Source organism: Patiria miniata, unplaced genomic scaffold, assembly GCF_015706575.1.
Source record: "Patiria miniata isolate m_02_andy unplaced genomic scaffold, ASM1570657v1 HiC_scaffold_13, whole genome shotgun sequence".
NCBI lineage: Eukaryota > Metazoa > Echinodermata > Asteroidea > Valvatida > Asterinidae > Patiria > Patiria miniata.
Window position 1 is genome coordinate 4097968 of NW_024037051.1, and position 25873 is coordinate 4123840.

Consider the following 25873-nt stretch of genomic DNA (forward strand, 5'->3'; position numbering starts at 1 on the left):
AAGTGGCAGTGACGCACCCACTGGATGACCTCTTCTCCTAAGCCTGAGATTGCCAAGCCTATAGACATCTGATCGCTACAGTCACTTGAAGCAGCCATGCGCGATTCAATGGATCTATACAAGATCAGGTCATCTGCAAACAGTTTGGTACAAATGTATACATTGAGTGTTTCTTAAATTTGCCCACTGAGCTCAAATCCGATTGACCACTGATATGTCTACAGGCATTTTCATTTGCCTAAGACTAATAAAATCAGAACCACACTATAGTTGGAAATACTTTTAACCAAGAAGACAACCATTTCTTTTATTTTATGTTTAAAAATAACACTGTGCGTTTGTCCGAAGTAATTTATAGTACTATTTTGAAACCTGCACATGTTTTACTTTATGAAATAATAAATAAAGACACGGTAACTTTTTTTTATTAAAAGATTAATCTAATAATATTTCTATTAACAGTTAATAATTTTTCTTGTCACAACTAACAACAAAATTTGCAAAACTTAAAAAATAACCGAAATAATAAACTGAAGATGTCACTGCATTTTCTTTATGGCAAACTTGCCACTTGTTTCCTCAACAATGGAGATCAACATTTATAAACTAGGAAGTAAACAAGTTTTGCAATAATACTGCTTTATATTTGGCATATTATTGGCAGTAGCAAGTTTTTTAATTGGAGAACTTCATTTCAATGATCAGCTATTGTACAAGGCAGGTGCTTCAGACTTCTGTTACAGTTATTGCTTCGCGCAGAGTTTTTGAGCTTATTCACCTATTATTCATTTGTGTAAGGCAAGGTTAAAACGTGTTCAAAACAAATACTTTTACAATAAAAGTCCAACTTCAGCAAATCAGAAAGAAATTTAATAAGGTAACGTACATGTACAGACACTTCATGCAAGTTGCGGCTGCAGATGCTTAGCCTCAATGATCTTGCAAGCGACTGAACTGGACTCCAATTAACAGGTGGGGTATTTAGGGGGGCCTCATTTTCTGGAGGGGGCCACTCAATAGGTTTTAACAATAAAAAGTTTATTTCTGCCGGCCATAATTTTAGCAAGTATGTTATCAAAATGAGGCTCGTAACTATTCACGTTTGACAGTAATGTGTGGTTACTCTTTAATACACGTTACTATAAAGCGTTACTCTTTAATACACAGGGTGGCAAAAAAAAAACTGGAACGGCATATATATACGCGTAATTCCGATAGCCTGAGACTCAAACCACCTATACGTATGCATGGGGAATTCAGTAAAAAGAAAAATGAAATCGCTCGATTTGGACTAGTAGTTTTTGTTCCGATGAATTACTAAACCACATGACTTAATTGGATACAGGGATTAATTGTTATGTAATAATACCTACACGAAAGACATGTGCTTCACAAAATAGGCTCTACAGCAAAAACTACTAGAAGTTCAGGAAAAGAAGCATTAAAGTCCTGTTGCTGAGGTGTTGGTTGATTTGACTTCTCTTGACGCAAAGTAACCCAAATCAACCAACACCATTTGTATTATTACATCAGTGTTGTAGTTGAGCACGTTTCCATGGGTGCGAGTACGAGTACAAGTACTTTGCCATGAGAACCAGTACAAGTACCTTGCCATGAATATGAGTATGAGTACAAGGCAATCTTTTGCCATGAGTACGATGAGTAAGACGAGTATGATTAACATTACCAGGAGTACATTTCTTTGAGTAAAAGAACGAGTATGAGTTCTTTCTATGAGTACAGCACATTAGGATGGGTTCACAAAAGCAAATTTTCAATTGCAGAAAATGGGTTCTTTTTCTGCATATACCTCTCAAACAATAAACTTTCCAGCAGGAGAAAATTTTCATGAATATAACTAGAGTACCAATACTTTGTCACCAGTGGGAGCACATATACGAGAAATGCTTAATTATTTACTTGTAAGTATGAGTACGAGTACTAGCGCATTTTAACAAGTACAAGTACGAGTATGCAGACAAAAAAGCTGAACAATCTCTTTTCTTATCAAGAATTGTTTTTTTTTTAATAGCACCATCTACAAATCCGTTATGAAGTGCACTGTTAGAGGGGATTCAGATTACATGGAAAGAGTTGTATCTACTCAGGGGCGGTCAGCAGAAACTTGGCTTGCAATGAGAAGTGATCAGAAGACAGGTCATAGTTGGGCAAGCCTCCCATGTCGCTGGCCTCTTCATCCGTCAAGAGACTGAGATACTCCAGAAGCCTCAGCTCCCCAACGTACCTCCTCGGGAACAGCCCTCCAAGAGGCCCTTTGATTTTGGTCGCGGAACTGGAAAAGAAGATGTAGTCCACAGTGCAGTTGGTCCTGCTATGGTTGGTGGTGACCTCCCGAACGTCACCGTCATGGTAGTGGACAGACTCCAGAGGGAAAGGATGATGGATACTGTCTGAGAAGTGCTTTTCCCAGTCCTGGGGCAGGTCCGCTATGTCTGGCAGATCTGAAAGGAGAAAAGTTCCAGATGGTTTTGATGAAAAGCCTGGCTGCAATTTCACCCCAACTCTTTGAAATCCCAAACTAGAGTACAAGCAATGTTATCTGTTTACTACACAGTGCAGGATTTTGGAAGATTTGGAAAGGCTCAAAGTTACACTTGATCATGATCAAAGTGGATGTGGCCAACAATTAATTAACCCTTGCTCTACTACACCCTCAAAATGTTAAGAGAATGTTCCATGTTTACTACATTGATATTACCACAAGGGTGAACAGCCCCAGACTCCAAGGAATGCCAAAGCTAACCCTTTGATGAAAAAAGGAGATCCTTCAGGATCCGAGTATTATACATGTACAATGTATCTGGGAATAGATAGTTCTGACTGGGAACAACAAATCTGGGCTGGAACCAAGAAAAAACAAAAACAAAATATTTAATTCACCTGAACAGTGCTCTTGTTCTTGTGGATCACTTTTCTCCATGTTCTTCAATCGCTCTCTCACAACACTCCGGAACTGGCAGGCGTCTGTCACTCCGACATCATAGGGCCAGAGGGGCCAGTTCAGAGGGTCAAACGACCTGCGACTGGAACCCTGACCTGAAACTAGGACCTTCTGCAGGCCAACATAGTCTAGCTTCCGGTTTCTGATGAAGTTGTAAAGGGGTGAGTGGGGCAGACTGTTGAAGTCACCACACAGTATGATCGGGTGGTAGAGGGGGTTCTGTTGCTGTTGGGAACGCTTGGATAAGGGCGAAACGGCAGCAGCCATGCGGTCAACTTCAGCCAGCAAGACCCCAAGCTGGGCCAGTTTGATGTCCCCTCGCTTTGGGTTGTACAGCAGATGCGTGGTGGCCACACAAAGCCTGGGAGCCTCGTCCTCGGGCAAGCCCTTGGCACGCAAGAGTGCAATGATGCCCACGTTGTCTCGATCCAGCAGCTGGATGTTGGAACGGAAGAACCGGACTTTCTTGAACTTCTCCAGTGCAAACTTGTCTTTCTTGTAGAAGAGTGCACAGCCGTCATGCTTGTCACCAGTCCGTTTCTGATACACAGCTGCATACCCTGCAGGAGGTACGTGTTATTTTAACATTAATTCCAACTTAGCAGTTCAAAACAAAGAACAATACCTAAAAGGCAAAAAAGAGATTTGCGACCACTTTCTAAAGCCCAAGTGGGAAGGAAGTAACGCATGCGTGTACTGGTTCATGCCTGTATAGCTCGATGTACGCACATTATTTTATTCTGAATGTGCACAAACCCATGACATCTTCTCTTTGAGCGTCAGGTGCCGTCAGCAGTGCATTTGAATGTCTCTCCCTGTGGTCTTCCCAAACTCTCCCTTGTAATCGTTTAGAAGGTACTTGTGCCCAGAGTCAATAAGAGACGGCAAGAGAGGGAACATTCATAATAGATAAATAGGCAAACTGGCAGGAACTAAAAAAAAAAATCAAGATTCAAGAGAGTCAGACATTAGGATGCAGTGTTTCAAGACAAAATGAGCTGTTCTCTCTTTCTGGATCCTTTTATCTTGCCCAGCATTATCCCTTGTTCCACCCAGTCCCCTATTTTTCTTGATCATTTAAAAAAAAAACTAACTGAGAAAGATTTACAATACAACGCACCACCAAGGATTTAGAGTGGAGAGGCCTTTTTTGGAGAGGCCTTTTCGTCATTCCGAATCCACACTTTACTAAAGATTCGTCATTCCGAATCCACACTTTGTGACCAGTGTAAGAGATTCGTAGATCCGAATCCACACTTTTAACAATAGTGTGACGTCATAGCAATGTTTAATTACCAGTACCCAACAGAATCCGACTGTATATGTTTTCAGTTGCCTGCTAAATCCTACAGATTTCAACAGGAATAGATGCAAGGGGTTTACTGCTCAATCCAACAGGACCCAGTGGGTATGTAAAATAGTTGGATCCTGTTGGATTAAGCAGGGTTAGGGTTGTTAACAATGAAAGATGGATGACTGATACTATATATAGGAAGTCAACATTAACAGCGTAGTTGAAAATTAGCTTCTCGGAAATAATTGGTTGTTCACTCTATGGACTCAGCACATACTTCATTGTGTGCACATGACGCAGCAGTATGCACAACAAATTATATTCTGAATGTGCATATTTTGAATTATATTCAAACCTGTAGCGTCTTCGCGTGAGCGTCGGGCACCGTCAGTAATGTGTTTGAGGGTCGACTTGGGTTAGCCCCGTGCTGTTCGATTAGCTCCGACTCTATTCTCGGGGCTCACCCGGGTCAGCCACCACAGACACTGCTCATGGAGCAGAGTCACTGCTGCAAATACGTCACACAAATGCGTTGTTCATTCCTAGAATCGGACAAATTCTAGGGCTTTTAAATTCACAATCCCATTTAGAACATTTTGCACACATAGACTGATCACAATACAGGGGCTTACCAAGTTTTTCTAACTCCGGTGAGAAGAACTCACAGAAATGGGTGAATTGTACTTCTTGCAGACACATTATCTGGATATTGAAGAGGAACAGTTCACAACAGTGAGTTCACAACAGATAGACTTTGCAATATATTTTTTAACTGTGTAAAGGAGTGGAGGGATCACTCATAAAAATGGCGATTGGCTTCAGGACTTTTTTAGGGGTGATCAACCAAAAATATTATAAACAAGTCAGGTGTGTTTACAAACACAAATGCCCCGCAACCGTGACTGTTCCCATGACACAACACCACTCTTTTAACATCAACTTACATGTACCTTGGTCTCATGGAACGTTCATTAATTGACAGCATTAGTGTCTTCTGTAGGTTTTATATGAATTAATCCCTGATCCCTATGATCTCAGAATAAATACAAGATTTCTATTGTTTTAGCCACTGTGACCTTGACCCTTGACCTTTTGGCCCCAAATGCAAAAGGCTTCTTAGGATTACCAAGGACAATCCACAAACCAAATTTGAAGTTCATATGTAAAGTATTTCTCAAGTTATCGCGCTGACAAAATTTCTTTTGTTTCAGCCACTGTGACCTTGACCCTTGACCTTTCGGCCCCAAATGCAATAGGCTTCTTAGGATTACCAAGAACAATACACAAACCAAATTTGAAATTCATATGTAAAGTATTTCTCAAGTTATCGCGCTGACAAAATTTCTTTTGTTTTAGCCACTGTGACCTTGACCCTTGACCTTTCGGCCCCAAATGCAATAGGCTTCTTAGGATTGCCAAGGACAATAATCCACAAACCAAATTTGAAGTTCATATGTAAAGTATATCTCAAGTTATCACGCTGACAAAATTTCTTTTGTTTTAGCCACTGTGACCTTGACCCTTGACCTTTCGCCCCCAAATGCAAAAGGCTTCTCAGGATTGCCAAGGACAATCCACAAACCAAATTTGAAGTTCATATGTAAAGTATTTCTCAAGTTATCGCGCTGACAAAATTTCTATTGTTTCAGCCACTGTGACCTTGACCCTTGACCTTTCGGCCCCAAATGCAAAAGGCTTCTCAGGATTGCCAAGGACAATCCACAAACCAAATTTGAAGTTCATATGTAAAGTATTTCTCAAGTTATCGCGCTGACAAAATTTCTATTGTTTCAGCCACTGTGACCTTGACCCTTGACCTTTCGGCCCCAAATGCAATAGGCCTCTTAGGATTACCAAGAACAATACACAGACCAAATTTGAAGTTCATATGTTAAGTATTTCTCAAGTTATCGTGCTGACAAGATTTGTCCGGACACACACACCCACACACCCACCCACACACCCATACTTGTTTCACATGACTAGTGTGGACTTTCCATTGCTTTCGTGTAGTTAAGAAAAACCAGTGAAAAAACTCATTTTTCTCAAACTGTGAAAACTCTTTCAACCCAATTTTTTTCTATGATTCCCTTTAGTGTTTCTCTTCATTCTGCTACCGATAAACCTAACCCAAAAATGCCTCTAAACCTGTTTTCCAGAAATGGGGAAACACTGTGTGGACGTGGGGTAAGTCCACACAACGTCGGTGCTACCTACATTATGTGGACGTCTTTTGTTCGGAAGTCCACACTGCGTATGTAAGACAAACTCACCCACCCAGACTTGTTTCACATACGTAGTGTGGACTTTCCTTTCTTTTCGTGTAGTTAAGGAACACCAGTGGAAAAACTCATTTTTCTCAAACTGTGAAAACTCTATCAACCCAATTTTTTTTCTCTGATTCCCTTTAGTGTTTCTCTTCATTCTGCTACAGATAAACCTAACCCAAAATGCCTCTAAACCTGTTTTCCAGAAATGGGGAAACACTGTGTGGACGTGGGCAAGTCCACACTTCGTCGCTGCTACCTACATTATGTGGACGTCTTTTGTTCGGAAGTCCACACTGCGTATGTAAGACAAGCTCACACACCCACACACCCACCCACCCACCCACCCACCCACGGAAGGACAAGGCGGAAACAGTATGCCCCTTCGGCTTCGCCGCGGGGCATAAAAATCAAAAAGGAAAAGACACAAATCAACGTTTCAACTTATTGTGTGTGAATCTTCTTGAATCTAAAGTTGTTTTTTCTCTCTTTGTTTTTACACTATCGGTTGCATCGGTGGCAACTTATTAAATTCATGGTCTGCAACCATAGGCCAGCCAAAAACGAAGGTGACATAATGACACAAGGGAAGTAAAAAAATACTACTATATCATGTATATCAGGTACATGTGTATGCACCATAAGGTCACGACACAATATGCATGTACATGTAAGAATCAAGATATGTATCATGAACTTAGGTTTAACATTGCAGTAATTGAATCTCTCTGATATGTTGCATTGCGTAAATTGTCTACTTGATGTGTATGCACTTCATGTTTTTATTTTTCCAATATTTTCGATTCTGTGAAACTGCTACAGCTGCTTATTTGTAGTCAACTGTCACTTTTTTGCAGTACATGTTAAAATATTTCCACATCTACAAGATGTGTTGTCCACAAATTGTTCAAGTGCCTGAAAAGTCTACTTTGTGATTACGTTTATTCATAGAAATGTATCTCAACAGTGATAAATAATTTGGTATTGTGATGAAGTACAGTATCTGAAAGTATCGTGATTAAGAACGGTATCTGAAAGTATCGTCATAGGCAAAAAGAGATGGCATACATCTGCATCTGCAACTCGCAGCTCCTTCAGCAACTTCTCCTTGCGATAGTCCCACCTCAGGACCTCCGCGGGGCAACTCTGATACAGATAGTCATTGGTCTCAATCAGACACTGAGCCAAGACATTGTAGCTCATGACCGACACCTCTGTGCCTGATCCAGGACTGTGGCTCTCCCTAGCTGGGACGGACGTCCACCTTCGCTTGAACTTTAACATGTCTGACCTGTGTGGTTCAGCTGCAACCAGAGATGGAAGATTACAAAATACTATTTGTTAGAGGCAGGTACCAGTACAGGTAAGGAAACTGGTAACTGGAAACGGACCTACCCATTAGAAAAAAAAACCTTTGCTCAAAGTGAAGATAGGGATGATACAAAATACCCTTTGACATTATTCCCCCTGAAATGGTTTCGATCGTAAGAAAATAATCACTGAAGGTGGTGTTAAAAAGTGTGCCCTCAGGCACACTTACATGTACTGCATGCATGCTTCAGTAGCAGAATCCAGTTTAATCATACCCCAAAACAGTTTGTCTGTTTTCTCAATATATATAATAGCCACTGACAGTTTAGTTGTTATTAACTTCACTTAAGATTTTGAACAATTCTGTTGCTTAAATGAAAAATACGAGGGCTGTGCATCAGAACCGGGCACTCAAGTACCCTGCCGCTGATGTCAGGAACCGGTTCCAGATTATGGAATTACTAACAGTAACCGTCATACATGTATACTTAGTAACTTCTCAGACAATGAAAAAGAAAGGTTTTGAATGTCAGTTGTGGAGAATTTTCAATATGAAAGCCAGGCTACACGGAAAACCAAAACAGATTCACGTTTATGATGCTTGCAAAAATGCAATTTACACAGTAAAGCTACATGTACATGTACATGTGTATTAAGCTCACAGTACACAAGTTTGTATCTTGCTGTATTGAGAGACCAATGTGGTAGTAGTATTGTGCCGACCTTTATGAACAATCTGTACAGCAATTTTCAAGATTAAAATTTTGTTTTGGGGTTTCTTTAACGGGTATCCGGGTACCCGTGTTTTTTAATCGGGTACCTGATTCCTGTACTGCCCGTAAATGCTCACCCCTAAAAAAATGTACAAAAAGCAAATGATCCTACGTACATACTATGTTCACAAGACTGTGCTCAATCAAGAGATTACAACACTGGATTTTTTCCAGAATGTAAAATCCGATTCAACATGTTTGATGCGAACATTTTAAGATTACCTGAAGCACGACCATCTCCACTTGTGATTTTAGTTCCTTCTTCTTTTGTCCCTTGTCGGTTCACTGATGACAACCCGTGTCGGTTTTCTGAGGAATGGGATGCCCTACTGTCTGAACAAAGCTTCTTGGAATCAACTGAGCCACTGTTCATAGTCCTCTTGGACTTTGACTGTTCCCCTGGCGCCCCATTCCTGACACTCTGGTAACCATTCGCGGATGATGAAAATGCACCTGATGGTAGGGAGGGGAAGCTGGCATGATATGAGCGGGCAAAGAAAGCTGGAGGAGCAGGAAAGCCAGTTGATGGCCTTCCAGACAGGAAGCTTTCTGACCCCCAAGACACGGGGGCTCCATTTTGTTGCACTCCTGGGAAACTAGCAGAGCTCCTCAGGGGAGGTGGAAAGCAGTTTGGATAGGTCTCTTTAGTCTTCTCTCCAGTTCTGGGACGCTCCCGACTAGACTCCGCCATCGTTAAAATCAACCTCGACAACTGCTCTGGGAAAGACAATTGTCGAGTTCTGCGAGCAGACTCGGAAGCAAATCTGGCAGGGCTGAACATTCACCCTGCCTTGTTGAAATGAACTGCAGATCCTCAGTACTCTGTGGTTGGACTCCTCAATGGTCACTCTTGCCAGATTTACTGAAAGTAAAGCACGAGAGATCAAATAGCAATCATTCCAAACTTTGTAAATCAAGTTAGTCATAAGATATTATTTTGCTTCACCAACATTTCAACAACAACAAAAACACCCCACTGTCCCCTGGCCCATCACCAAGTACATGTACAAGTGCAAAAAACGTAGTGGCTATCGTTATGACAGACATAATGCATTTTCCAATACTATCGATACAGCATTGTAAAAACACAATGCGAATGTATATCATACATGTATTTACAACTGCCCAATCAACTATAATGCTTCGGCGGTAGCTCGATTGGTTTCACTTTCACATGAGATTAATGAGCCAGGCATCCAGGCTCACGCAGAAGGCACTCACAGTCAAATGCATAACGCATGAAACAGTTGGTTGTCTTGCTTTCCACTACAACGCACCAAACAAAAATTGAACCCACTAGCAGCACCCGAAAGTGGTATGGTACTAACATACAAAGCACACACAGATTTTTCGATTGTCATAACGTGATGCATTGCATTTGCATAATTAACCACACAACATGGACGACAGCCGTGGTACTGGACGTTTTTTATGGATAAGCCACCAAAATCATCAACATTTTTTTGACATATTAGTTTGTTTTTTTCAGTTTGAAGTCAATCATTAGCTTCGTGAATGACTGCTGTATGGTATATGAGGTATGTAAATGGAATCTGGGTTGGGATAATACAGAGATAGGCCGTTTTTTTAGGGTCTCTTTTTGCACAATGCATTGCCGTAAACATCAACGTGATGTCTCACCTTGGATTTCGATAACTCTCTGCAAAATTAGTATTAAAAGCTGAATTTTTGGTGATGCAATGCTCACAACAGCAACTTTGCAAGGCAGAAGTTTCGGGGAACATTGAGGAAACTGTAGTGAGTAAGAAGCTTGCAAATTAGATTCACACTGGTTTTATTATGCAGCACAAACTTTTGCAGGATATGGATACCTTAAGTTTTGGGACTCTCATAGTCATACGCAGTATTGAGTGAGAGTCCCAAATTTTCGGACTTAACTTAAACCTGCAGTGATATTCAAGGTCATGAAATGATGAAGGTGTCAATTACCAACTGTTCAGATGTGTCAAGAAATATCAGAATGTCACTTTTGAATAAGGGAATAACAGTGTGAGGATCCGGTCTTCACTGCGTGATAATGACCGGGTTTGGGGGTGACCGCTGTTAATGGACCGAGACGAAGTCGAGGTCCATTAACAGCGGTCACCCCCAAACCCGGTCATTATCACGCAGTGAAGACCGGATCCTCACACTGTTATTCCCATTAACAAATACCTTTATAACGAAATAAACAGTTAAAATGCTCCAATTTTGTGACTTTTTCCCGGCGATATTTCCAGACTTTTTTGTGTTCATGTTCATGGGCCATATTTTAGCTTATGCGTGGTACCCTGTCTCTTCAATAAGCGTTGTTATATACACCACAGCCGGGCCCAGGCTGCGCTGGACAATTGCAACGTCTTCATTGCGTACGCGTACGACTTCTGCTGCCGTAGCCAAACAAATTACAACAATGTTTTTTAATATTTTTACCTTATGGAGGAAGCTGAAATTTCGTTTACACATTCCTTGTGTCCAGAATTACAAAGATGCTTGGTTTAGGAAAGGTAAATTTGTCGATGGGCGAAGTATTTACAGAAAATAAATCGTAGATCCACTCTTTCGTCGTAAAATCCTCAGTATAGTGCACTGTCGCTGTACGATGTCGTTTCAAAACTTCCTTACGCGCGCGCACCCATAGTAACTGTGTTGCGTACGCGCGCGTCAGTCTCACGCGAAGGTGGTTGAGCGCATGTGCAGTGCTGTATTGTTACAAGCTGCCGTATGACTGTTGTAAATTTGGCCAATCATTGCCTTCCATGGGGCTGGATCAATGCTGGTTCAGGGGCCATTTATTCGCTTGTTCTTTGAAGCCGGTCATTATCACCGTTAATGCCCGGCCACGTGATCGAGTCTCGACCAATCAGAAACCATCAACTCTCCAAGGTATTTATTAACGTCATATAATTTAGTCAGTTGTTTTGGTGAGTCTTTTGGAGTAACTATAGAATGCAGGGCCACGCCGGAGCAAGGTTTTTTTCTCTACTTGGAGGCGTGGATCGAGGCCGGCGATGTGAGGATAGGAGTATTAAGAGGCTACAATATAATAATATGCAGACCTGCAAAAAGTGCTAAGTACAGCGAATGCACTTCTCTTCTCATCAAGGAAGGGAGGGCGCGCTTGTAAATGTGTCGGGGTACTGGAGCCGTGGAGGCGCGGAGTCGCGGAGACGCGCGCCGATAGAGGGCGCAATTCTCGGCGGTATTTTTTTGAGAACGAAGCATCCATATCCATTTTTAATTTTCTCGCAAAGGAAGGGAGGGCGACGGGGCACTGGAGCCGTGGAGTCGCGCGTCGATAGAGGGCGCAATTCTCGGAGGTAGGTCGACTGCGGCTCCACGCCTCCACGCAGCCGTTTAAATGTGTTGGGGTACTGGAGCCGTGGAGGCGTTGAGTCACGGAGTCGCGGAGACGCGTGCCGATAGAGGGCGCAATTCTCGGTGGTATTTTTTTGAGAACGAAGCATCCATATCCATTTTTAATTTCCTCGCAAAGGAAGGGAGGGCGACGGGGCACTGGAGCCGTGGAGGCACGGAGTTGCGCACCGATAGAGGGCGCAATTCTCGGCGGTATTTTTTAGAGAACGAAGCATCCATATCCATTTTTTTTATTTCCTCGCAAAGGAAGGGAGGGCGACGGGGCACTGGAGCCGCGGAGTCGCGGAGATGCGCGCCGATAGAGGGCGCAATTCTTGGAGGTAGGTCGACTGCCATATCGTCTGCGGCTCCACGCCTCCACGCAGCCGTACGGAGGTGCGGATGTAGAGTGGAGTGGACCTGCATTCTATAGTTGTACCAGTCTTTTAACCAAGTTTAACATGTTTAAGGAACGGGGTCCTAAAGAGAAGGATTACCAACAATTCGTTATAAGAATAATTAGACTTCACAAGGACAGTACACCATGCATTATAACTCACTGCACAACTATGGAAACTACTCAGTATCAACAATGACCATGACGACGAAACAGCTCTGGCTGGCTCTACTCACCAGAAAGAAATCCGACTGTTGAACTGACTCCAATCCAAGGAATTCATTCAGCAAATCACTTGGCATAATGGCAATCTATTCGATTTTTATATGCACGTAAACATGTTCACTAACCCTTCATTACCTTTACCAGCCACAATTTTCCCCGAAATATCCCTTCACTTCACTTCAGCGACGTAGAACAGCGGAAATCCTGAGGAGAATTCGCACGAACACTGTCGCATATCATCTCGCCGGCCGGCTGATACCACTAAACTTGAGCTAGTCCTGTTATTTATACAAAACGAAAGTCACACAAACACATAAAAAGGGAAGGCTCTCTGTGAAATAAAATACATTCTGTAATTTCAAAATATATTTGTATTCCCGTCTCTCCCCTTTTTGGTGTGGATGAAATGGTGCTACTTCTAAAATCAGAATGCACCCTTAATTCTAGAAGTAAAATATTGCATTTTATCGAGGGCTTAAAAACCTTTGATGGACTGATTGCAAATCTAAAGATTGTGCAGCGCCCTCTATTTTATTAAAAAAAAATAAGCGGGGGCAGTGGGCGTGACTGTTGGTCACTTTCCAGATACAGGTGCGTTGCTAGATGACGGGGGGGGGGGGGAGGGAGTTGCGTCCTCCCTTCTTTATTCCTTTTTTTTTTTTTTTCAGCAACATCGTTCTAATTATGCAAAATTATGTGTCTGTCACATATATTGAACAGCGCGCTCATTAATCAGATAGTATAAGGATGATCCCTCACGCAAGAGCATATGTAATGGGATGGCGCCAGACTATTTATGCAGGCACAATGCAGCCTTATTTTACTGTCATTTTTTTTAAAATGTGGCTTTAATATTAGGGAATGTGTAATTACAAATTTTAAATTATTCATTGAAGCAGACTGGAATTTATTATAGATGAACTTGCTTTCATTTCTCTTCGCAAGTTCTAAACATTAAGATTTTACCTCACTCAGTCAATTCAATATGGCCGACTCGTGAATAAGGCCCATACTCGGACCATCTCGGAATTGGACTTGGACTCGACCTGCATGACTAGGGACTCGACCAAAATTATCACAAATCACTTAATTTTTTTTCAGTCGATATAATTACTAACAAAATGTAGACGATCCTTTCCTGAGCAAGTAATACGGTCAGTGCTGTGCAGAGGAAACGCATCTAATATAAGTACTGTACTGTACATGGCACAGAGCGTGCGGCTGGCTTGTTTCCGATATATATATTGATTTGGGAAAGCCGCTGGAGATGGTTTGAAAATCTTCAGTACTCACACTCGAAAAGGCATACGCTTTTGATACTGTAAATATCGACACTTAAAATATATATATGATATATATATATCCAATGAAATCGTCTTCTATCACAATTCACAGTGCTCGATACATCTCTGTAGAGCTATGCAATAAATTCAGAATATGAGTTAAACAAACTTTGGCATATCTCTCTTCTGGACAGACTGTTTCGTACCATAAGGCATTCATCTGCTGATGAGTGCCTTATGGTACGAAACAGTCTGTCCAGAAGAGAGATATGCCAAAGTTTGTTTTACTCATATTCTGAATTTATTGTATGATATATATATATATATATATATATATATATATATATATATATATATATATATATATATATAGCACGTCGCCAAATTACAGGAAGTTCTATGGGCTGATTGGGCTCCGTGCACAAGTACCCCCTCAATGGTAAGAGGAAGGGAGACTTGGGGAGACCTCATCTGGTTCCCTGTCCCCATTACAGTCTAAGGGAGACCGTACGCGGTGTGTTCCGCCCATCCATGGCCACGCCACGTGCTTGCTCTCGAAGGTGGCAAATAATAAGCGCCCACTCTCGTTCGCGCACGGAGCCCATACACGCTATCTCATGTCTCAGGCCTAGCCAAATGAATTCAATATTTCAGTTAATGGGGATGGATGGAAATAGGCAAGAGAGTGGAATGCAAAGAGCTGCTCTTTGCAATGCACTCTTCAAACAGTGGTAAATCTGTGCCGGCGGGTGGGGGATGGGGGAAACCAAAATCCAAAAATTGCAATAGCCAGCCCCCCCCCCCCCCCCGTCTAAAAGTGTATGGGGATATACCCCCCCCCCCCCGTCCCCCGGGATTTACGCCCCTACTTTCAAACCGGACCGGATGGATGCTATGTCTTCTGATGCACACAGCCTCGTCACTACATTACTTGTTCATTGATGATCGCAACTTATGTGCACGGTAGGGATTGTCTACAGCGCAAGCCATGAAGCGCCACCTATAATCATGATAGATGGCAGGATAGGCTACTTCCCTTCGACCAGTAGACTTGTCTCAAGCCTGGTTCAATCATTGGCAAGTGAATTTTCCCAATTGACTCCCAGACCAAAGTGCATCCGCCCTCATTATGAACGTCCCTGGCAAGATGTGTGACACCGATTCTCGTCCGCCATGCACTTGAAGCATCCAGGGACTTGTTGGCAGTTGCTAGTCTTGTATCCACACGGGACCGCAGCGAGCAGGTGGCTGGCGTACAAACGGATCACCGGAGCTGTGAAGTCGTTTTAATTGTTGTAGTCCGCCTATTTCCGCTTTCGCATCTTGGAGGTGCGATCCTTCCCTGGCCTATACTTTGGAAGTGGGATTCATTCTGTTGTGTGTATGTTTAATCTTGTCCGTTCTCCAGTCTGTGAATAATGCGTGTCTGTTTGTCTTCACTGTTGGTCGTCGATATTCTGATATTTAGTCCCTCCGTTTGTCAATATTGTTTTGTTTGTCATTTTGTGTTTGGAAGGTCCATTTTTGTACAAGAACTATTATATGATAGTCCCAGGGCACTATCTTTAAGACCAACCACTGAGCCAACACCGTCGTTAAAACCTCTAAATACTGAGCTTGACATTATTTTTGTCGAACCTCAAATTAGGTTTCTTGGGGCCAAGTTAATGGATCCGATAAAAAACGGAAAGTTGTTAAGCACGCCATATCCGATAAGCAAAAACGGCTTACCAGCCAACATTTCATGTAGTGCTATTCGCTTGTGAATGGTTCTCGGCTGGTTTCTGCTCAGCAGAAACAGTCGACTCGCGTTATAACGAGGTTCTCCATACTTGGTTAATTTCCTCGTATATTATCCGGATTCGTCTTATGTGGAAAGCCATTTTCTCCACGATGTACATTTACCGAGTATACTCATCAGATCTTTGAAATTTAGCCCTGAAAGTCTTTATCTCATACAGAAATCTGAAGCATTGCTCACGGGGACATAGGTGTAATGTTGTTCACCGGATGGTGTTATCCTGGCTGAACACAATGTGTTCCACGTGTGTGTAGCTCACTTCAACAAGCAAGACGCAGGGGTTTCTTATCGTGATCTTGAACGCATTATCGCCACATCCTCACTTGATTTGCTTTCAAAACAACTCTCATAGTTATGTATAGGTTGATGCCAAGTCCACGAAGGGAGGACTTCCTCCTGTAGAAGCTTGTTTTTGCTACTGCATCGGAGGACACAGTGCTGGTCCGTATCGTTTGTTGTGATACCGGTCTCTCCAAGAGTCAGGGGAGGATGGGATCACTGAAGAACGGCCCTGGACGGCCAACGACCCAGCCCCTGCCCTGCCCGCCCGTGATGAAGGCCGGCCGGCCCGGAAAGAACTACGGGAGAAAGAAAATGGGCAGCAGCTGGAACAGATTCATCAATTACGATTCACTGTAATTATTGTCTTCAGTTTTCCGAAGTCCGAACTAGGAAACTGACAACGTAAGGACTGAGTTTCATAAAAAATAAAAAAAAAGTCCAGGAGGTCATGTAACAATAGTAATTTCACCGTATGGTTTAAACCTTTATTAATGCAATATTGTTTAAATCTGAAAAATAGTAAAGTATCAATTTTTTTCTCGATGAACTCTAACGTGGATGAAGAACTTCCAAAGCAAAATGACCACCTGAATCGTTCACACGAATTGGCTGAGTTTGTTTTTAGTGTTATATAGCGATGAGTTGCAGATAAAGTTTCTTTTGAAAAAAATACTTTGCAGGTAATTGACACCATTTGCAAGCATTCAAAAATGAAACTGTCAAATTGAAATATCCTTCTTGATTGTAAATTAAAAAACGGGATCAAGCAACCTGTGGAATAATTGTGCCTAGTATGCCGTCTTGTTTGAGAAAAGTGGAAGTTACCATCATTTCCTTATCTTTTTCCTTGCAACGGAAAAAACATGTTTTGCGAGGAGAAAAACAAAGATATATTTTCACAGTTTTCTCAAAGTACATCTACTTAGCTGAAATAACGACATGTTACATTCTTTAATAACCTGCTTCAGATTTATTGTGTTGTTCCTTTAATTGGGAAAAGCGTACGGTGTCCATTAAAGTATTCCTGCTTTACACTCGGTAACCCACAATTTACTTGCTTCGTCATGTCCCGAATGAGTTCATCTTACCGGGCCAGCAAGCTGATTTACCCGGGTAATGGTCGTAAAGTTGTTAGGGCGTTTACCACAAACACCCAGTCATAATTCAGGTTGATTTTGTAGTAATGAATTGGATGAGAGGCCGTCCAATCTTGACCCGTCGTACTGATACGAGGTAATCATTTTAACCATGGTATAATCCGTCATTGGTCATAGGTCGTCGAGCATTGCTGCAATCTATTTTCCTTCATATTCAATCAAAGATTCGATGTTGTGGCTGCATAGTGACCCACTCATGTCTTTCTTGGCTTGAGGGGGGGGGGGAGGGGATGCTGAGGTCTGGGGACACGAATTGGCTCCCAGTAGGGCCAGGAGGAAGGGCATATTTGCCCCAATTATCCTGACCCCTCCAGACCCTGTCTTTGAGTGGCACCAATAGCCATGTTCGCATTGAGCTTTTTGCCGTAAAACTAACGGAGAAGTCCGGCAATACGAAGACTGTTGTCAACTTAACCAAACTCAGCCCATCCAGTGCGGCTGTAGGAAAACATCCTAAATTGCCAAGTGACGACTGCCAATTGAAAGTTTTACGGGCCGCGACAGTAAGTTTTACAGGGCCAACTGGATCGGGAAGAATTACATTCATTATTACAGTTTTACTCAACAAATGACTTTCTGAAGTTAATCATAACAGAGGGACATTGGCCATTAAAATGTACCTGTTATAATCTGTCCTCGCCATGTGCTGTGGGTATGCTGCCATCATATCACAGTTAAACATTCTCCATAATTCTCCCGCTGGCCATATGCATACATCCCGCCAATTCTTCCCGAGATATTTTTAGACCCTCGGAAATGTTTAGCCGAGCTGCAGCCTCTTTTTCTTCTTCTCTCCTTGCCTTTCTCTCATTCTCGTGCTGAGGATGGTTTTAATTAAAGCAAAAACGTGTATGATTAGCGGCAGTCCGGCACTGGGGCCCAGAACAGCTCAATTAGACCGCTCCTCTTGACGTTCGGTTGCCATGGAAACCGTCCAACAAAATCTCACAACACGTCAAACCCAAGTTCCTCCTGTGTCTTTCATCGGAGTCATGTTGCCAACATGGGTCCATGCGGGCTCGATATGGCATTCTTGAAAAAAAAATACTAGAATAACTTGTAAGTAGACTAAACCGTAGATGAAGCGGAGGGGTGTTTTTAATGAAGAAAAATCATCAAGCTAAAATTCCGGTGGAACTTGAAACCTCCAATTGTTTTTTCCGAAGTAAACCTCCACAATAAACCCTGGGTTTTTGTTTCTCAAAAAAAGTCTGTATTATTTTTAGTTGCGTCCGGCATGTACTCGGTCCGAAAGAGGTCGATTCCCACACACCACATTCACATCCGTGTAGGTATAAAGGATATCGCCAAGAAACTCTACCGGTCAATGGAGCCTCTTCCCTCCCATATTCAACAACTCCACGGTGTATCTTCTCCGAGTGTTTTTGTTTTACTTCACTCGGAGAACCTTGTCACTTTTTTTCCTCACCTGGATTTCTGTCAAAAAAATCTGTCTGAATCGAGGAAGGCAAGTAGACATGTCAGTCAATGCAGGTATTACCGTAATCGCCATTCTATCACCACCACCGTCTCGAGTGGTTCGACCACCGCCTCTGCCTCGAGTTAAAAACGGTGAAGACTTGGGGCTAGTTTCCGGGACCTAGCGACAGGTATGAAATGGAGCGTGGATGCAGGGCTGTAATAGGGTGGAATCAGGATGAGGTTGGGAAGGGAGGGGGGGTAAAAGTTTAACTGATTCAAGAGTATGTGCCAGAGACCGTGATGCATGCTGGGAAACCTGAACGGGGACTTGTGAACGCTTGGTGGCAGCAAAGGCGCCGGTTCATAATCGATCGAGGTACCTATATAATAGCATTGGACTTGGTATCATGGTAGTTAATATTTCTTTTACATGGCAGCCATCTTGGAAATGCAGTACTTTTGCTTCTATTCACGTAGGTACGTAATGAGAAGACTTTTTCTTCAGTCTCTAGTGGGGTATCTGGTATTATTAACGAGAAATGGAGAAATGGGAAACCTCGGCTTCCTTTCGGCTTCGTCGTGGGGATATTTTAGCACCCTGACCGGCTTGGTGCTCAAAATTATAAAATCGGCCACATTATACTTCTGAAACATTAAATTAAATATTATGAAGTTTGGAGGATTTCCATTAAGCTAGAGGCCAGAGATGCAGCTTGAGCCGGAAAGAGAAAACCTATGATACCAGTTATGCCTCCCTTTAACTAAGGTCCCTTTTGGCGGATTCTTATATCAAACTATCATTTCTACATATCAAGACTTATAATGCCAGAAGTGTGTTTCCAACGCTTATTCCTCTGCTCAAACAGCCATTTTTCCCAAACTATGGACAAGTTAATTTCTTGTATTGTGAACACGTCGTGCAGACCGGGCGTTGCATTGGCATATTATATACCAATTGCCATATACTTCAAAGCGACTTTGAAGTCAATCAAGAGCGACCGAACAAATGTGATACTTAGTTTTATCCAAGTTCCCAGTTTATGAAGCAGCCTCATTACATACTTCTCCCAGGAGTGTCAATACAACGCGGGAACTTAAACAGACGATTCTGGAGATTGCCGTGACGGGATGACGTCACTACCAGACTGGCCAACTTCCGGCCAAATAGGAGGGGGGGGGGGGGCTTTGACCCACAAAGGGATGTCATTATTATGCAAAAGATTATTACATTGCAAATTGGCTGTGACCCCGTGACAATCCCCCAGAGGCGGCAATTTCAAGCGGATGTGTTGTCTGGGAGGGAGGTTAGAGGGGTGACCCCTGCTGACCCGAAGTTTTACCTCAAGAGGTCAGTCCAGGGGTTCATTTAACGAGGGAGCTGGGGAATTGTTGCTGGGTTTCTTGCACAGTTTACTCTTTTACGTAGATTCAATATTCAGAGTTCCGGACACAAGGAGATTTGATAATGTTCCTGGATACTGGATAGACACGCAGCCTAGATACATTTATAATGGCCTTACAACTGTAAGGCTTGTCTAGGAAATACGATTACCTAGAGAAGTCTGCCCCACGTCATTCCTCATGTCCGTGTTCATGAATGTTCGCTGTTTGTTTTCCGAACGATACCATTTCGGGTGGAATTATTTCACTAAGAGTTTTATTGATGCCAGTCCTGTCTTCACTTTGATCAAGGTTTCTGCATGTCGTTAAATCAATAGGTATACTTTTCCGGGTAATTCACAGCAAATGAACCTTTGCGTGGTCATCGATCGCCGGAGGGGAGGGGGAGCGCCAAGGGGGCACTCTCCCTTCCCCTCTCTGGAAAAGTTACAACAAGAATCATTATTACTGTTAATTTAATGTATATTTTAACAACATGGACGGTTTTTAACAAAGCGTCGAGTGATATCTAGCACCTCTCAATTTTTTTCCACGGCCGATGATTTCTCCATTCTCTTCTGGTGAGTGCTTCAGTGGTCTCCCCTCTAGAAAAAAACTGCTGGTGACGCCCATGATCCTGTTTAGCTTAAATGCAAAAAAACCGCCTTGTCACTGATTGGAACACATCTTTTAATCGTAGAAGTGTAACTCGATAGGTAAAAATGTGACTTGGTCGAGTTCTCAAACAACACCGTTGTTTCCCATCTCAATTTTGGCATTGCCATTCCAAAGCTTTAAGTTACCGGATTTTATCATGGCCATTTCTCTGTGTTTTTTGCGCAAAGTAAACGATGAAATGATTTCACTTTAAAGGTTTGAAATTAAAAGGTGTCACATCCTTCAGTGGCGGTTCTACGGGGGGGGGGGGGGGGGCTAGGGGGCTTTACCCCCCCCCCCACATTTTGTTTAGCCCTCAACCCCCCCCCCCCCCAAAAAAAAAAAACCCAATTCAATAAAAACAAAATGTACTAGCAAAATGTAAGAATTTGACGTACATGGGATCGGTCTCCCCTGAATGAGAAGGGTGCATTTGGTTAATATAGTGTGCCTGATCGTAGGATTTTATCAGCGCTCCCCATTGAAAATATGGCCCTTCCCCCCCCCCCCCCCCCCCACATTGATTTTCAGAGGCCTTAGTTTCCGGAGAAAATAACCGGTCTACATTTCAGCACGCTTCCCTGAAACAATTCTGGATCCACCTTGCTAGCCCCCCCCCCCCCAAAAAAAAACCCAAATATTGGCTCTAGAACCGCGCCTGCTTTTCATACAATTCACCCACATGGAACGTGCTGGAGATCAGAAATGTAACATCGGATAAATCTGTCCTTTAACTTTGCAGGCACGCTCACAATTTACGAATATACGTATAGTAATAAATTACAATTTTTTAAGCGCTGAGGAAATAGATATATGGCCAAGAGGATCTCAATCATAGAACTGCTGTCAAAACGGGGATTTTTTTGTTAGTAAAAAATATGTGAACTGCAAAGTTTTTTGGGGTTTTTTTTACCCATTCTCATCATGTTCTGGCGCATTTTACCCATAGCTTATTTCAGCTGTGAACATTAATGTATCCATTCGCTGGTACTCATCCGAGCTACATCACTGACAAGCAAAGTCCAAAGCCTTGGGAACCTGCCAAAATCCCAACAGCTTCATTGGCACGAACTAAAAACTGCATAAAAACTGCTTTTCATTTCTTCTCTCATCTAGAAAGGGAACTTTGAAAGTCTCACCGCTGCTTATTAAGATAAGATGGTGGCTTGTTATTTGGATGTCTGGTGCCGGGTTTAATGAAAAAGATAAGGTAATGGAATCGAAACGGAAATGCAATCTTCCCGTCTTGCGAGGCTCCGAGAGGACCTTAACCACACTGCAGATGAAAATCAAGAACTTGTCAAAATTGTTGTTACAGCCCATCAAAAAAAAAAACGGACGGGGGGAGGGGTTTAAAAAACAGAAGGGGGAAAAAGGACATTTCATGCTGGAATGCCAACTGGATTGCTTATCTTAAACCAGCGTCGCGTCACGCATCCATCAGAGCGAATTTGCGCGGGTCAACCGTGAATTGGGTGTGTGCAGAAACGCTTCCCGCCATAACCCCGGACTCGAAGCCTGAGAGGATATCCAGCACTGGGCAGCTGTCTATGAGCTGCGGCCCCTCGTAATGAAAACATCCTCCCTGAAAATCTTCCCTATGCATAGGTCCTCTTGTGGGATCGATGTACATAGTATGCACGCCTTGGAATAGCCTTGTTGTTTACAGGCTAAATGCATTACAGTGGTAAGACCCTATGAAGAAAACCCTTAGAAAGTAAGGAGGCACTTGTAACTCAGAAAAGGGGTAGTATACCACAACCACCTCTCAGATTAAGGGGCAAAATTAAGCTCTTTATTGTTTTTAAAATCCATTTGTGAGCTGCCTCTGGAAAACGAGCCCTCCACGACTGGCATTACGCCAGTTTACTTTATTGATTTGTTTAGTTGCTTTCATTCAATTTGCTAACAACATTGAACCTAATTAGCAGCATACTTAGTTTGGCAAGGTTTGGCAATGCGCTAGACAGTTTAGGTTTAGGAGTTTTTTTGGGAGGGGGTTCAATACTTTGCCATATTAAATGTTACGGCTTTCGAAATAATTAACAGATAATTTTCAACTCAAGTCTCCGTTTTCAACAAAGCAGCATCTTGACATTCCCTTTTAGAATCCTTAGAATCTTGAGAGGTTTATTCGCCACCGCAATAAAAACATTTCAATATATTGTTTCACAATTTTTAGTTTACTGCAGTGAACAATTTAGTTTTACCCCTTTTTTCTGTTTCTTGTTACTTTTTCCGAATGTCCCCATCTTCACACAGTATGTTTGCTTAGTTAAAGTAGCCTACGAGCTTTTTTGAAACGCACACAAGAAATTCAAACAAATAATATATAATCTTTGCTATATATTTTTAATAGGTCTTCGCCAAAAATATAAAAATACAAAGGCAGTGTTATATACAATGCTCTAACAAAAGTAACAGAAAGATTCAGCAATGAAAAAACATAAACTGTCCGATAAGCTACCCTGAATGCTCACAAAGAGGGCCTAAGACAAGCAACACAGCATGGTGACTAAAAGTCAATGCAGACAATAAACTTATACTTACACACACAAAAAGATACATTTAAGATAAGGTCACTTTAAAATACAATCGTCGGTTTTTAATTTGACAAATGAAGGGTTTGATTTTGCATGTAAAACTGACACAAGCGCTTACGTTTTGTTCGGGACTCATTAATGAAATTTTTGAAGACTTGTTCATTTCAAACTGATGGTCAAAGGTCAGCCTGTAGACGGATTTCAAATGATTATACCGTGCGTCGGTGCACTCTTGTACAGAGGATTAAACGAAACAATTAAATGGCCCATCACATGCATTTTTCTTAGGAACACATTTTGTGCAACTTTCTACTCCTCGTTAATGTACGAAAGCTATTCTGACATCCCTGTTTGGTTAATCCTATTGAAAAGTGCACATCTTTAAACATTTTTAAAATGTCCATGCTTTTCCTGACAAATGAGGGCGCTGTTGTTGTGATGTCATTTCAGGAAGACACTGTTCAGTTTAGGGTTTTTCTGTAGTGAACCCAACATGTGCTCATTAAAAGCATTGGTGAGAAAACTTTGCTCATTGGTCTACTGCCATGTACTGTACAACAACGAATCACCAAGAAAACCAATTTACGGCAGCATAATATCCAAACTCGGGCAACTTTTGGTGCTGAAATAGCTGTTACATTGAGGTTTCTGCCCGAAATGACATCACAGCTTTGCTCTTGAATATGCAAATTTGCATTAGCATAAGACCCCAAAACGCACCAAATTGCCCTTAATAAGGGCATTTTCTTTTTGAAAATAAGGTTAATGGGACACAAAGGTGCATTTACAACGACTGCATTAAAAAAATTACATTACATGGGCCCTTTGAGTTCCTGCTATCATAATGACTATACGCACTGAACTCTCATTGAAACTCTCCCCGAAAAAATATAGATTTGGGTTTTTTATTTGCTGGGTTTTTTTTCTAGTAATACGAAATGTATTTTCTTTGAGTGAGATATCAAACAAAACCTCCCGCCTACGTTTAGTTATGGATTATTAAGTTCCGGTACAAATTTAAAATATTTGTGGCCCGATAACAATTCAGGCGCATGTTTTTGAGTGTTATGGCGCAAAAGTAACCAAAAATATAACCGTATTCGGAGGGCTTAAAACGTCCAAATTAGAGCATAGCTTTTTTCCGTATAAAAAAAAACAAATCGAAAATTGGTTAAGAGAAAAAAAATCAAATACGTTGAAGAGCAAACCTTCGACTCCGAATGGTTTCATGTAACTTTTCATGAGAAGAAGTGCACACCTCATAATGCTTCGGCTTGCCAAATCAATCGATCTTTGTAATAGCTCCAGGGACATGACAGAAGATTCGGATTTAACATAGGCCGTCCCACTTTGCCTCTAGCTAGTTTGTCACTTCAAACTAAAGGAGGATATAGCGAAATAGGTGCGTTTTGGTTTCCAGTATTATTGCTGATGACGTCATGGTTGCGACATCATCCATGACACAAAACATGAAGCCAAACTCAACTTGTGCAATGTCATAATGTCAAACGTCGAATTCTAAACATGCAACTCTGCTCCGTTCGTCCGTTTCATGTTCTGTGTTTAAAAACTAAATAGAAAATGGGACAGAATATTTTCTCCTGTCTTTAATTTGTTTTTATTACTGAATTATTGTCAGTACTATTAATACAATACTCCACACCACGCCCTGCATGGAAACATTGAAAGTAAAGTAACCGAGAGTGATAATAGTAATTAAGGCTATAAAACAAATACATGTACTGTGCATTATTAATAAAGATTTAATAAGATTTGCATAGTTGCAATATGAAGTACTTCAAAAATGCATACATCGTTTTTGACAATGTCATAAAAATAAATAGTGCAAGCTATAATATACAATCAGACCTTGCATTCCTATATCATGTCGGCAGTTCCACGTTTTAGTGTGTCCCGCTGCAACAGAAATTAGTTTATGTTAAAACACCCGTTGCAGATCTATACGGGGTAAGGGGTTTAACATCCCCCTCGGGCTGCCAACAAAACAAGTCACATGCCTGCTAAGCCCCACTCTTGACAGCTAAGCCCCACCCCACCCCTTCAGCCAAGCGTGGATCCACCGTCCTTACACCCATTCAAGCCAAATCAGTAAAATACGTTGCTCCTTGCAAGGAATGTCACGATGCAAAGATAGTCCATACGTAACATTCACAGTTTGCGACTAGGCTGGCACAAACTAGTCAAAGAAAACTGGCATTCTATAGACCAGAATGAAAATATCAAGACACAGTCGGTATCTAGCTCTGTCCTTATTTCTATGAATGATTCATCCAATCAGACACCATATTAACCGCAAGTTGCATACCCCCTTTGCCAAAGAACCCTGTGTATAGATCGTTTGCACTGCGCCCATCTTTGAGAGTGCGAGTTTTTATTGAACAGGGATACACGTGTATAATCCTCTTGTGCAGGCATTGTTAATGAATCAACGTAACAAAACACACATCAAAGATGGCGCTGAATGCAATCGATCTTTAATAAAGCTGACATGCATAAGCGAGTGATACGTGATCATGTGGATGTACTCTGATCAGTTAATAGCAAACTTCCTTTGTACACTCCCCAGCAGAAAAAGAAAAGGAGACCATCCATTCTAAATGTCTATAATCCCGGATCCATTGGTCTTAAAGGATAGTCGTTTTTGTATCACAAGTTCGCCAAAAGTTCCTGAGACGCAGTGGAGACGATCCCATACCAGACGCGTCAAACTGATTAGTGCTTGTGCATTGCCAACACAAAAA

At 42.0% G+C, this 25873-nt stretch overlaps 1 protein-coding gene across 3 annotated transcripts; it reads right to left on the reverse strand.

The window, feature by feature from the left end:
• Positions 1-277: 277 nt before the first annotated feature.
• LOC119720305 (protein angel homolog 2-like) lies at positions 278-12877 on the reverse strand. Of its 3 annotated transcripts, none has more exons than XM_038189949.1 (6): positions 12722-12877; positions 8830-9469; positions 7592-7827; positions 4889-4958; positions 2902-3522; positions 278-2462 (listed from the first exon to the last, which is right to left on the reverse strand). In XM_038189949.1, the coding sequence occupies exons 2-6, from the start codon at positions 9386-9388 to the stop codon at positions 2101-2103; spliced, it is 1848 nt and encodes a 615-aa protein (XP_038045877.1). In that variant the 5' UTR covers positions 9389-9469; positions 12722-12877; the 3' UTR covers positions 278-2100. The 3 variants fall into 3 exon arrangements, with proteins under 3 accessions (XP_038045877.1, XP_038045885.1, XP_038045889.1); XM_038189957.1 differs by having other exon boundaries at positions 12712-12864; XM_038189961.1 differs by lacking the exon at positions 12722-12877 and adding an exon at positions 12525-12688.
• Positions 12878-25873: the final 12996 nt, after the last annotated feature.